This window comes from Danio rerio, chromosome 9 (assembly GCF_052040795.2).
Source record: "Danio rerio strain M-AB ecotype USA chromosome 9, GRCz13ab, whole genome shotgun sequence".
In the NCBI taxonomy this organism is placed as follows: domain Eukaryota; kingdom Metazoa; phylum Chordata; class Actinopteri; order Cypriniformes; family Danionidae; genus Danio; species Danio rerio.
The window spans coordinates 4160001-4174669 of NC_141029.1; the positions used below are offsets into that span (position 1 = coordinate 4160001).

The 14669-nt window shown below is 38.7% G+C and overlaps 1 protein-coding gene across 8 annotated transcripts in view; it reads right to left on the minus strand.

The window, feature by feature from the left end:
• ubr3 (ubiquitin protein ligase E3 component n-recognin 3) overlaps nt 1-14669 on the minus strand; it is a 119157-nt gene that overhangs the window by 54987 nt on the left and 49501 nt on the right. For 4 of the 8 annotated variants that reach the window (XM_087266439.1, XM_087266437.1, XM_087266442.1 and 1 more), the window contains exons 20-24: nt 5417-5558; nt 3587-3691; nt 2530-2724; nt 2376-2408; nt 179-624 (exon numbers count right to left, since the gene is read on the minus strand). In XM_087266439.1, the coding sequence (XP_087122565.1) occupies nt 179-624; nt 2376-2408; nt 2530-2724; nt 3587-3691; nt 5417-5558 (921 nt within the window). The remainder of the gene's footprint in view (nt 1-178; nt 625-2375; nt 2409-2529; nt 2725-3586; nt 3692-5416; nt 5559-14669) is intronic. The other 4 variants (NM_001423758.1, XM_087266438.1, XM_087266443.1 and 1 more) reach the window with 1 other exon arrangement.

The following is a 14669-nucleotide window of genomic DNA, read 5'->3' on the forward strand; positions in this document are numbered from 1 at the left end:
GAACACATTATAATAAGAAATCAGAATTGTGTTGAGCCGAACATAGACTGGCACACTCAGAAGAACCATAATATTAATATTACATTTAAAAAAGGGGTAAAATAGGTGCCCTTTAAGTAGAAAAGAACAAACAAAACCAAATGTAGAATGTGAGAGCTCTGAAATAGGACCCACGCACCTCTCCTCCTTGTCCATGCTCTTCTTATCTCCAGGACTGATCTTCTTTGGCGGTATGGGTGGACACACTTTCCCGCAGATCTCCTGTAGGCATCTTTTACTGTGTCTGCTTCGAGCTGAAGCTTTGGCTAAGATTCTTTCGATGGCCGTTAAACCGTCTCCGTGCGCATGATGGGCAGGATCCACCTCGGCCAACCAGCTCAGAGACAGAGAGTTCTGCTTGGCCGACAGTTTCTGGTGCAGTTTAACCAGCAGCGACAGCATGCTCTCGCGTATCTCCAGGATCTCGGTCACCAGCTGTGGAGGCGTTCCCGGTGGAAGCCAGCGGGACGCTGAGGACTTGGGGCGCACTGCCTGACTGGCCTCATGGTTGCTGCGGTTGATGATCTCCTGGAACTTTCTCCTGCGCTCCGCCACCAGACTGAACACCTGAGCTTCACGCAGATTCTGAACAGAAGCAGACCAGGAATGAGCAGGAGGAATAAAAAAAAACTCCTCTAATTACGTAGACTGCGTGTTTACCGAAGCGTTTTTTAAATTTATTTATTTATTATTTTTTTGCAGAAAGCAAAGGCTGTGAATACTGATGTCCATGTAATTTTTCAGGTTTTTTTATTTTTAATAAATTTGCAACAATTTCAAAAAAAATTTTGCACATTGTCATTATGGGGTATTGTGTGTAGAATTTTGAGGAAATAAACTAATTTAATCTATTTTTAATTAATTAAGCAAGAAGGTCGCTGGTTCGATCCTCAGCTCAGTTGGCGTTTGTGTGGAGTTTGCATGTTCTCCTTGTGGGTTTCCTCCGGTTGTTTTCCCCCACAGTCCAAAGACATGTGGTACAGGTGAATAGGGGTTGGCTAAATTGTCCGTAGTGTATGAGTGTGTGTGTGCGTGTGAATATGTGTGTGGATGTTTCCCAAAGATGGGTTGCGGCTGGAAGGGCATCCGCTGTGTAAAAATGTGCCGGATAAGTTGGCGGTTCATTCCACTGTGGCGACCCTGGATTAATAAAGGGACTAAGCCGACAAGAAAATAGATGAATGAATGAATATAATTGTCTTTATTGTTTAGATATTAAATCCATTCATGTGACTACTTTATAATTTCATTCATCACTAGAAAAGATTTCAAAACATGTATATATAAAAAAGCCTCAACTCTTATCCAAAACCAAACTTGTCCGTCTTTCACAACCCCATGTACATTACTACAGCCTCCTTTGCTCTCATTAAGCAAGGGTGCCAATATTAAATGAGGGCTCTACATATAAATATTTTTTTCAAAAATAAATGCAAGAACACAAGACACACAGTTTCTAAAATCAAAAATGTTTCCTAACAGTTTTCATCATGCGTATTTTGTCAAAGACACACTAAGGGTGCTTTCACGCCTACATTTTTGTTTCGGAATCGGTCTCGTTTGCCCAGTTAGAGCGGTTCGTTTGGCATATGTGAATCCAGCAATCGCGATTTGTTCCGTGCCAAAGCAATCGCTCCGAGATCGCTTGAATGAGGTGGTCTCGGCTTGATTGAAACAAACTCTGGAGCGGATCGATTGCAGTGAGAAAGCGATATGATCCGAGCGCGGTTATATCAGTGTTTTATGGATATGTAATATGCACACGGCTATATAAAGAGAGAATTATGAGTAGGGCGGGAAGTTTCGAAAGTGTCCCGGATGCCCACAAATGAGTGATAATCTCCTGGTAATCTCGCGTCTCCCTCCCGGTTCTCAAATACATCGCTCACCCTTTTCACCTCTCCCCACCGCATCTCTCCTCCCTCTTCAGACACGTCGTGTGCACCTTGTCTAACAACACCAAACCACCCTCTCCCCTGACAGCTGAGCGGGACTAAACCGTGAAACTCTGACCAATGTGAGGAGAGTTTACTCGCATGTGACTTGTTTTAGCTCTTTTGGTCCGTTTAGAAACTTTGCCGTGTGAAAGCGAACCGCTCCAAGAGCAAAGAGCAACAATGAAATGTAATTTCTGTTTCGGAACAACTGAATCGATCAGTGTGAAAGCACCCTAAAACGTTATTAACATTGACAAAAAAGCAACAGGTCTTTTAACACGTCTGCGAAACAAATCAAGCACAAGCTTTCTTTTTTGAGACTATTCCACTGTTGGTTATTCAAAACAGAACTCTTGAAGACATTTCACACCACTTTAAAGCATTCCCAAACTCGTCTACCTCTCTCCAATTTCCTGTAAGCCTTCTGGAGCTCTGTGGAATGAGAGTGACGTTGTTAAAAAGTAAAACTGCATATAGGGGTCATTTTTGCAAATCGCCCATATTGACGCTTTGAAACCAGACGTCCCTGCACACCTGACAGTGTCTGCCTTACCTGACCAAAGGTGGCGCTCTCTGAACTGGTGCTGGGTGGAGTTTCTCTCTCTCGTTCCCTCTCTCGCTTCCTCTCCACCTCCGGAGCCGTCTCCGGCACTCGAACCCGCACAAAGTTGATGACGTGATGGAGGTTAGACAGCAGGCTGGTGCCCGGGAACCAGCTGTCGTGGCAGTGCTCCTCGATACAGGGCTCCTACAGCAGATTGAAGAATAAACACTCAGCAAGAGAAAACAAGCGTCTGGAATTCTTAGAGTATCTGAAGCTCACGGTTTCGAGAGGCCACAAATCTAGTCTAGGCATGGGCTGCTATAAGATTCTTACAGTATGATAACCTTGAATAATAATATAATGGTTTCACGCTATTGGGATTACTGCTCTAAAACATGGCCTTTTTGAAAGTCTGCGTAAAAAACAAAAACTTTTTTCCCCTATTCAACACATTATATTCAACTTTTAAAATGTTTTAGAACAACAAAGATGTTAGGCTATATAATTAAAATAAATCAATCACTTCTGCTGCCTTCATTCATTTCAAAAACACAGACTTCTTTACAATTTTAAAAGGCATCTTTGGATTTCTTTCTTTTCTGTGTATATAAAGCAAGCCCCTGCACTGTTCAGGTCTATAGACCTTTTTCATGGCTGCTGCATGGAGGGCGCCATAGCGATCAGATGGCCAAACACAATGGCCAAACATAAATTGCGCATGAAAATTTTAAATTGTGTATGAAAATATAAACCAAATGTATATGATGAGATGAAAATGATACAAGCATATATTTCCTGTATATACACACAATTAGATTTTATTTTTTTATGCGAATGCAGTTCAACATAGACAGGCTCAAAATGTTTCATACCCAATTGACACCTATATATAGCCTTATTCTTTTGTGATTGGCTCAACGATAAAGTATTTTAATACCAGATGTGAAGAGTGTCTAAATGATGACAGTTTGCCATTTTGGGTGAACTATCCTTTTAAGAAGCTCTTGATTTCTGATAGCAATGCACGCGTCAAAAACACTCTTTAATTTAGGGATAATGTCCTTACCTCTTCCACTTTGTCATCCTGGACCTGATTATCAAGTCCAAGCTCTATCAGGTACAGCACCATACACAACACATGCTCAGACATGTTCTGATGATCCATCCATATCTAACAAAGAGAAACAGAGATGGAAAAACATTACACTGTCAGACATCGGTAATCATCTGTAGTAGTTGTTTACACAAGTTTATGGAGAGAAGATTTTAGAACACATTTAACATTTATAGAACATGATAGTTTTAATAATCTATTTCTAATTTTGTGTCATGTTGGTGGTACAGTATACTAGTATTCAGCTTGAAGTGTAATTTAACAGTGTTATGGTCCGTGGGAGTTTGTATTTTTGTGCCTTCTCCCTCTCTGTTTTGCTTGTCACCCTTCGCTCACTTTGCATCTCCTTGACTGTCATTCGCTCTTTGTCTCGCCCTACCACCTTTTGTTCTGCTTTTTTTCTCTACTAGGTACCTCCTGATTGGATCCCGAGCCTGTCACTCCTCATTAGGGCGTTTCCTCGTGGACCAATTGGACTCTGTTCCGCGGACTTTAAATTCGACCGGCACGCCTTGTTTTTCAAAGTGCTATGTGTGTGCGCGTTGGTTTGCGTTCGCTCGTTGCTGTTCATCCTGTATGCTTTGTTCTGTGTTTCTGAATAAATACATCGATGTAAATTAAGTTATGGTTAAAGAGTTTATCATTCCTTTTTTGGGAAAAGGGAATAGTTTACTGAGTCGCACGATATACATTTTGTCCGTAGGTAACTTCAATGTTCAGAAACACTAGGTAAGTGGGTGAGCACCGCATTTTTTATTTTTGCTTATTATGTCAGGGAGTTTATGTGTGGCGTCGCAAACCCTGAAGTTTTCGGTTTCTTTTTCACATTTTGATTTTTAATAGTAAGTTCAGAGGGGGATCTTGTGTTCTAGTTTAGGTGGCTTTTGGTTTTGTTTAGTTCTTTGCTTTGGTGCCACTCTAGTTCCTTTTCCCCTAAAACTTTTGATAGCATTTTTTTAAATTATATATATATATATATATATATATATATATATATATATATATATATATATATATATATATATATATATATATATATATATATATATATATATATATATATATACATACATTGTACAAAGCGCACGCATGTAAGCCTCTCTTTTGTTGGCTTCATTTTTCTTCTCCTCGTAAGAGGAATAAACGAATTGACTGTACATTTTGGTGTCCTGGTGTATTTTCCATCCATCTACTCAGTAATAATTTAATATTATAAGTGTTACGTTTATTTTCCTTAGACAACTTAATTAAACCATAACAACAGCTTAACTATGTTAATTAGGTGAGCCATTTGACAACAGTAGTTTGTTTTGTAGCCAATCAAAAGATAGATAGACAGACAGACGCGTAATTTAAAGAACTAACAAGGTTAATTTGGATGGACGGATGGATGGATGGAGGGAGGGATGGATGGATGGATGGATGGGTAATTTAAATACTTAACAAGGTTAATTAGGTTAACTGGGCAAGCCATTTGACAACATCAGTTTGTTATAAAGCCAAGCATCAAGCGAGTATGCAAGGAAGGAAGCAAGGAAGCTAGCAAGGAAGAAAGGGATGGAAGGATGAAGCTAATCATATTAAATGTTCATGAAAACATGCTTTAAAAATGTAAACTTCAGCTAGACATGAGAAAGAAAATTATTAGGAATTACTGCGAAAACTTGGTTGCTCTGTTAAACAGCACTTTTTATGCAAATTGGCTTATTCGAAGTCATTAAACTTAAGTCTAAATATCTTTTAAAATGGACCACAAATATCGTTGAATGTGTGAAGTCTCACCTTATAAAGCAGTGTAAAGATGACGATATGTAAGGTTTTGCAGTGCAGCAGGCGCACCAGTCCTTTATAGCAGGGATGCAAAGGAGTCCTCTCCTTATAGGGTGGCCAAGGGTTCCCTGTGTGAACGCCTGACTGTTTCAAACTAACACAGGCAAAAAAAAAAAAACAGTCATTAGACAATCATTCAACTTGCTTTAGCACAACTGAAACATACTGACAAAAAAAAAATTAACATACAACAAGTCCTGAAAAACAACAAGCAATTGAAATATTCAAAATGAACATTTTAAAACTAAAGTGACAATCACGTCATCATTAGGCTCAATAGGGAGTACGGACCGGCACTCTTAGGCCGTACTCACACTAGGTACAGTTGCCTCGAATTGGGCCAAAGCACGCTTGTCCCCCCTCCCGTCTCCCCCGACGGCCCGCGCTTACACCACAAATGGGCCTCGGCACGCTTACGTCATCGCTGCTGCGCTGTTCAGTGGGAAGCGCTCTCTCACTCAGCAACACAGAGGAGATTTCTCTAGTTATATCGTTTCAATCGTTTGATATGCAGTGACATGCAGTCAAATATTTTGCCAAACAGTCCTTAGGGATGCGGGGACACGCAGTCAGATATTTCGCCGAACAGATCCGCCACTTTTGGCGCTCATAAACAATCATAAAGCTCTTGTGCTGCAGGAATGAGGAGGTCTGCTGAAGGCGCGCAGCTGTCGTGCTGTGAGGAGTTCTCGTCTTTAATAAGCTACGGCAGTTTGCATTCATTGAACAGTAAGAATTATTAATAAATCCATATGAAACAGCCGCTTAAAAATCACGTCTCGCTTTCAGTTTCAGGCTTTGGCTTGTTTTGCACTCACACACAAGCGTACCGCGCCAAAGCCCAAGTGAACCGGGCTCAGGCACACCTCTTCCAACCGGGCCAGGGCCGGCCAAGTGAACCGTGCTTGAGCCCGATTGAGCGCACTCGCACTTCTCAAACGATCCGGGAAACGGGCCTGGGCACGGTACGGATGGCATAGTGCGAGTAGGCCCTTAATTTAGAATGGCCAGCTCAGGCGCTTCCAGTGAACTGTAATGCCATTATAAAATGATAGTTTAAGATTTGATGTTTTTAGGGGGTCAAGCGCGAAGCGCTGAAACCCTATTGTATTTGTAAGGATTTTTAGGGGTTCGAGCGCGAAGCGCTGAAACCCTATTGTTTTTGTAAGAATTTTTATTATTATTATTATTATTATTATTATTTTACTTCTGCCATAATCACTATTGCCCAGGCCAAACCGTAAGGCCTATTGGCTTCAAACTTGGTCAGATGGTAGTACTCCTCACCGCTACTCAGATCCAAAGGCTCGTCAAAATCGGGCCATAGGTGGCGCTACAGCGATAAAAACAAAAAAAATTTTGTAATTTGGCCGCCATTTCTAAACCGTTTGTCGTAGGCTCAAAAACTTTACATATTTGGAATCCTTGCGTCAGCACGAACAAAAGTGGAGTGACTCAGATTTTCTCTACGACGCACCGTTTTTCCGCTACATCGCGATTTGTCCGACACCTACTTTTGCGAACTAGTCCTTGGGCTTTCACCCAATCTGAACCAAACCAGTGTAGAAATGTTCTCTGGACACTGAATAGCAAAAGTTATTGAAAGAAAGTTGAAATGTTGATTTCACGCGAAACCGTACACAAGAACGTAACATGCTAATGTAAGCTAAAAGCTAATTGTAGCTGTAACTTTTGAACGGATTGAGATATCTTCATCAAAGTTGGTACACACATGTATAAGGTCAATTTGAGGTCACAGTGCAAAACCCGCAAACTTTGGCCTCAAGGTGGCGCTATAAAGCCTAAAAAACTTAAAAATGACTCTAACCTCACAACCATTAGTCCAATCAGCTTGAAATTTGGCATGCAGTGTCTTTGTCTAACGTGTCATGACATACTATAAGGACATTGGCATATCTCAAAAAACATGGCCGCCATTAGCCAATTAAGATTAAACAGCCATTAAACTAGGTTAACGATGAGTGATCAAAACGAAACTCGATGGGCATGTTCGACTCATGGTCCTAGAGGTCTGTAAGAATTTTAAAAGAAATCCGCCACTAGGGGGCGATTTTGTGTTTTTTGAGGTTGTAATTGATTGGTTATTACACAAAGTTTTGCACAGCCACACAAGATACATATCATATGATAGGGCTGCTCATACCGAACAGTCTGACACTAAAACCACTGATGTCACTCAATCTGTTCATTAAATATTAATTAATATATGAAAAAACTACTTTTGCGAACTAGTCCCTGGTTTTTCGCTCAATCACCACGTAACCAGTGTTGTATGAATCTCTGAACTGAGCAGATCAATAGTTATTGAAATGAGTTGAACTTTCCTCTTTTGGGAGCTATAAATGGCTCATTTACAAAAGGGGTGTGTCTTATATTGACCTAAATGCATGTAAATGCATAAGGAAAACTGAAAACTTCGTGAAATCAGGTATGCACATCTGAGATGTGATTCTTAACAAGCATGCAAAATTTTGTGAAGATAGGTCAATAGGTGGCGCTATAACAGTAGAAAAGGTCTCAAAAACACTAATTTCCATTGCTATTTGACCATAATTTGTATAATATGTGTTTATTGTAGACAGCTTTTCACAAATATACTTGATCTGAGATATTATATGACAGGCCTGCACATTCTGATCACTTTGGCATAAAATCCACTGCTGTATCTCAGACTATCCATTTATTATTCACCATTATTTCAAACAATACTTTTATGAACTCGTCCCTGCTTTTTTGCTCAAATTGAACAAAATCAGTGTTGTACAAATGTCTGCACTGTCTAAATCAGTAATTATGAAAAAACAATTGAACTTTTGTGCATAAATGAGCTTGATATATTTATCTAAAGAGCAGAGTGTGTTCATATGCTTCCACAAAGGATATAAACATGCATTACTACTATAAACCACTAGATGACAGCACAAGACCTCATAATGTTGGTTTAAAGTCACTAAATTTCCATTAAAGATCATTCTGAATCACATCTTGACATGGCATAAACTCTGTTATTGCATTTAAAAGCTGATTTAGTCCCAGGTTACCACTTCATTCATGTAGGCTTTATATTTTTTTCCATTTATTACATTACATCATGGATTTCTTTTGGGTCAGCCTTAAATGTTGGGTTGTCCTACATCTAAATTGCCTAAATGGCTATTAGGTTGCCAAATGCTCGAACCCCGTTAATCGCCGCTTGCGGCTATATTTATTATTAGGGGTTCGAGCGCGAAGCGCTGAAACCCTATTGTTTTTGTAAGAATTTTTATTATTATTATTATTATTATTATTATTTTACTTCTGCCATAATCACTATTGCCCAGGCCAAACCCTAAGGCCTATTGGCCTCAAACTTGGTCAGATGGTAGTACTCCTCACCGCTACTCAGATCCAAAGGCTCGTCAAAATCGGGCCATAGGTGGCGCTACAGCGCTAAAAACAAAAAAAATTTAGTAATTTGGCAGCCATTTCTAAACCGTTAGTCGTAGGCTCAAAAACTTTACACTTTTGGAATCGTTGGGTCATCCCGAACAAAAGTGGAGTCACCCAGAATTTCTCTACGACGCACCGTTTTTCCGCTACATCGCGATTTGTCCGAAACCTACTTTTGCGAACTAGTCCTAGGGTTTTCACCCAATCTGAACCAAACCAGTGTAGAAATGTTCTTTGGACACTGAATAGCAAAAGTTATTGAAAGAAAGTTGAAATGTTGATTTCACGCGAAACCGTACGCAAAAATGTAACATGCTAATGTAAGCTAAAAGCTAATTGTAGCTGTAACTTTTGAACGGATTGAGATATCTTCATCAAACTTGGTACACACATGTATAAGGTCAATTTGAGGTCACAGTGCAAAACCCGCTAACTTTGGCCTCATGGTGGCGCTATAAAGCCTATAAAACATAAAAATTACTCTAACCTCACAACCATTTGTCCAATCAGCTTGAAATTTGGCATGCAGTGTCTTTGTCTAACGTGTCATGACATACTATAAGGACATTGGCATATCTCAAAAAACATGGCCGCCATTAGCCAATTAAGATTAAACAACCATTAAACTAGGTTAACGATGAGTGATCGGAACGAAACTCGGTGGGCATGTTCGACTCATGGTCCTAGAGGTCTGTAAGAATTTTGAAAGAAATCCGCCACTAGGGGGCGATTTTGGGTTTTTTGAGAATGTAATTGATTGGTTATTACATAAAGTTTTGCACAGCCACACAAAATACATATCATATGATAGACCTGCTCATACTGAACAGTTTGACACTAAAACCAATGATGTCACTCAATCTGTTTATTAAATATTGATTAATATATGAAAAACCTACTTTTGCGAACTAGTCCCTGGTTTTTCGCTCAATCACCACGAAACCAGTGTTGTATGAATCTCTGAACTGAGCAGATCAATAGTTATTGAAATGAGTTGAACTTTCCTCTTTTGGCAGCTATAAATGGCTCATTTACAAAAGGGGTGTGTCTTATATTGACCTAAATGCATGTAAATGCATAAGGAAAACTCAAAACTTCGTGAAATCTGGTATGCACATCTGACATGTGATTCTTAACAGGCATACACAATTTTGTGAAGATAGGTCAATAGGTGGCGCTGTAACAGTAGAAAAGGTCTCAAAAACACTGATTTCCATTGCTATTTTACCATAATTTGTATAATATGTGTTTATTGTAGACAGCTTTTCATAAATATACTTGATCTGACATAATATATGATAGGCCTGCACATTCTGATCACTTTGGCATGAAATCCACTGCTGTAACTATAACCATCCATTTATTATTCACCATTATTTCAAACAATACTTTTATGAACTCGTCCCTGCTTTTTTGCTCAAATTGAACAAAATCAGTGTTGTACAAATGTCTGCACTGTCTAAATCAGTAATTATGAAAAACAATTGAACTTTTGTGCATAAATGAGCTTGATATATTTATCTGAAGAGCACAGTGTGTTCATATGCTTCCACAAAGGATCTAAACATGCATTACTAATATAAACCACTAGATGACAGCACAAGACCTCATAATGTTGGTTTAAAGTCACTAAATGTCCATTAAAGATCATTCTGAATCACATCTTGACATGGCATAAACTCTGTTATTGCATTTAAAAGCTGATTTAGTACCAGGTTACCACTTCATTTATGTAGGCTTTATATTTTTACCATTTATTACATTACATCATGGATTTCTTTAGGGTCAGCCTTAAATGTTGGGTTGTCCTACATCTAAATTGCCTAAATGGCAATTAGTTTGCCAAATGCTCGAACCCCGTTAATCGCCGCTTGCGGCTATATTTATTATTATTATTCTGCCGAAGTCACTATTGCCCAGGCCAAACCGTACGTCCGAGAGAGCTGAAACTTGGCCAGATGGTAGTACTCCGGTACACTACATTCTCACCAAAGATCAGCCAAATCGGCCCATAGGTGGCGCTATTGCGCCAAAACCCATTATTTTGGCCGCCATTTGTACACCGTTTGTCGTAGACTCAAAAAAATTACATATTTGGAATCCTTGGGTCAGCCCGAACAAAAGTGGAGTGACCCAGATTTTCTCTACGGTGGACCGTTTTCCCGCTACATCGCGATTTGTCCGAAACCTACTTTTGCGAACTAGTCCTAGGTTTTTTACCCAATCTGAACCAAACCAGCTCTGAAATGTTCTCTGGACACTGAATATCAATAATTATCAAAAAAAAGTTGACATTTTTATTCTCGCACGAAACAGTACACAACAATGTTCGATGCTAATTGAAGCTAATTGCTAATTGTAGCTATAACTTTTGAAAGGAATGAGATATCATCACCAAACTTGGTACACATATGTGTAAGCTTAATTTGATGTGACAGTGCAAAACCCGTGGACTTTGGCCACATGGTGGCGCTATAAAGTTTAAATAACATAAAAAGTACTCTAACATTACAGCCATTAGTCCAATCAGCTTGAAATTTGGCATGCAGTGTCTTTGACCAAGTTGTCATAACATACTATAAGGACATTGGCATATCTCAAAAAACATGGCCGCCATTGGCCAATTAAAATTGAGCAGCCATTTAACAGGGTTAACGATGAGTGATCGGAACGAAACTCGCTGGGCATGTTCAACTCATGGTCCTAGAGATCTGTAAGAATTTTGAAAGAAATCGGCCACTAGGGGGCGATATTACATATTTTTAGTGCGTAATGGGTTGTGTATTACACAACCTTTTGCGCAACCACACAAAATACATATCATATGATAGGCCTGCTCATACCGAACAGTTTGACACTCAAACCACAGCTGTCACTTACACCGTTCGTTAAATATTCCTCAATATAGGAAAAACCTACTTTTGCGAACTAGTCCCTGGTTTTTCACTCAATCGCGACGAAACCAGTGTTGTTGGAATCTCTGGACTGTGTAGATCAATAATTATCAAAAAAAAGTTGAACTTTTCACTTTGGCTAGCTGTAACAGGCTAATTTACAAAAGGGGCGTGTCCACACAAATTTACATGCCTGTAAACCAATAAGGAAAACTCACAACATCACAGAAATTGGTGAACACATGTGGCATATCAACGAGATAAAACTTGCAAAATTTTGTGACGATCAAACCATAGGTGGCGCTATAATAGCAAAAATAGTCTTTAAATAATGCTAAATCACTTAAAAATAAAGTAAATTTGCTTCATTTACATACTATTTCACAAAAAACACTTAATCTACATATCATATGATAGGCCTGCTCATACCGAACAGTTTGACACTCAAACCACTGCTGTCACTTACACCGTTCGGTAAATATTCCTCAATATAGGAAAAACCTACTTTTGCGAACTAGTCCCTGGTTTTTCACTCAATCGCGACAAAACCAGTGTTGTTGGAATCTCTGGACTGTGTAGATCAATAATTATCAAAAAAAAGTTGAACTTTTCTCTTTGGCTAGCTGTAACAGGCTAATTTACAAAAGAGGCGTGTCCACACGAACCTACATGCCTGTAAACCAATAAGGAATACTCAAAACAACACAGAAATTGGTGAGCACATGTGACATATCAATGTGAAGAAACATGCAAAATTTTGTGAAGATCAAACTATAGGTGGCGCTACAATAGCAAAAATAGTCTTTAAATAATGCTAAATTGCTTAAAAATAAAGTAAATTTGCTTCATTTACACACTATTTCACAAAAAACACTTAATCTACATATCATATGATAGGTCTGCTCATACTGAACAGTTTGACACTCAAACCACTGCTGTTACTCAAACCGTTCATTAAAAAACCATCAATATAAACAAAACCTACTTTTGCGAACTAGTCCCTGGTTTTTAACTCAATCGCAACGAAACCAGTGTTGTATGATCCTCTGGACTGAGTAGATCAATAATTATCAAAAAAAAGTTGAACTTTCCATTTTAGATAGCTGTAACAGGCTCATTAACAAAAGGGGCGTGTCTACACGAACCTACATGCCTGTAAACCAATAAGGAAAACCCAAAACATCACAGAAATTGGTGAGCAGATGTGGCATATCAATGTGAATAAACTTGCAAAATCTTGTGGAGATTGGGCAATAGGTGGCGCTATAATAGTGGAAATGGTTCTAAAAACATGCTAAAATGGCTTAAAAATGAAGTAAATGTGCTTCATTTACACACTTATCACTGAAATGATTTAAAAGTTATTTTTTTTGTCCATCTTGGATGTTTAAAGGTCTCAAACACATTTTCAATATTCTATCATTTTAGCCACTATAACACAGACTTTTAACTGTCACCTACAATTTCTAACCACTAGATGTCACAACAAGACCACTTATTTATTGTTCAAAACATTTGCATACCTTTGTTGTTTTACATTTTTTGAGTTTAAAGTCAGGGAAATTGCATTTAGGATCATTCTGAATCATATTTTGACCTGATGTAAACACTGTTATGTATTAAACATCTAATTTGGTCCCAGTTAACCTCTTCATAATAATTCTAATAGGTAAAACTGGTTCTATGATTAAACACATTGTTTTAAAACATGTGTAAAGAAAATCACAACTGTGGCTTCTAGATGGCAGTAACAGACCACTTATTGTTTATTTTACTGCTCTGTAGCAAAGAATGTAATGTAATGTTATGTAATGCATTCTAAATCCCAAACTGACATGGCATGAACACAGTTAATCCATTTAAGATCAAATTTAGTCAAAGCTTGTCACACTTTTTACTCTGTAGATTTTTAATTATTTTAATAAAATACAAATTTTTCATTTTATATAGTTAGAACATGCTCAGTCATAGAAGGGATATGTTTATGCACACCTAAATGGCTGTAATCACATAAATAAATTACACTGTGGCCACTAGATGGCAGTAGGAGATCACTAATAGCTTATTCACTGCTCTTTTGTCATTTTTATTAAGAGCTAAAATAGCCATAACTCATGAAGGAATTAAAATATCTTCACCAAACTTGTTACACATATGCAAGAGGTCAGTCTAAGGTCATAGCATAAAACTCGTAGACAATGGCCACATGATGGCGCTATACATTGTAAAATCACTGTATCTGAGTAACCATTTATCTGATTAACTTAAAATTTGACATGTCGTGTCTTTGTCTAAGGTGCCATGACTCGATCTACACATTATATCATAGGGCTGCTTATACTGGTCACTTTGACATAAAAGCGGTCACTCGAAATGTTCATTAAAAATTTGTCAATATGTAAAAACTGAAGTTGCTTCTCTGGAGTGTTTAATCAAACATTTGTTAGCTCAATCTATAAACTCTAACCCTCTGATCGTATATTTCATTGTCGAATAAACTACTTACAGGCGTCATAACTGCTATAGGACCTTACCCTGCTAAACTGCTTGACCCCCGTTAATTGCTGCTTGCAGCTATATTTAGGGGGTCAAGCGCGAAGCGCTGAAACCCTATTGTTTTTGTTAAGATTTTTATTAGGGGGTCAAGCGCGAAGCGCTGAAACCCTATTGTATTTGTAAGGATTTTTATTATTATTATTCTGCCGAAGTCACTATTGCCCAGGCCAAACCGTACGTCCGAGAGAGCTGAAACTTGGCCAGATGGTAGTACTCCGGTACACTACATTCTCACTGAAGATCAGCCAAATCGGCCCATAGGTGGCGCTATTGCGCCAAAACCCATTATTTTGGCCGCCATTTGT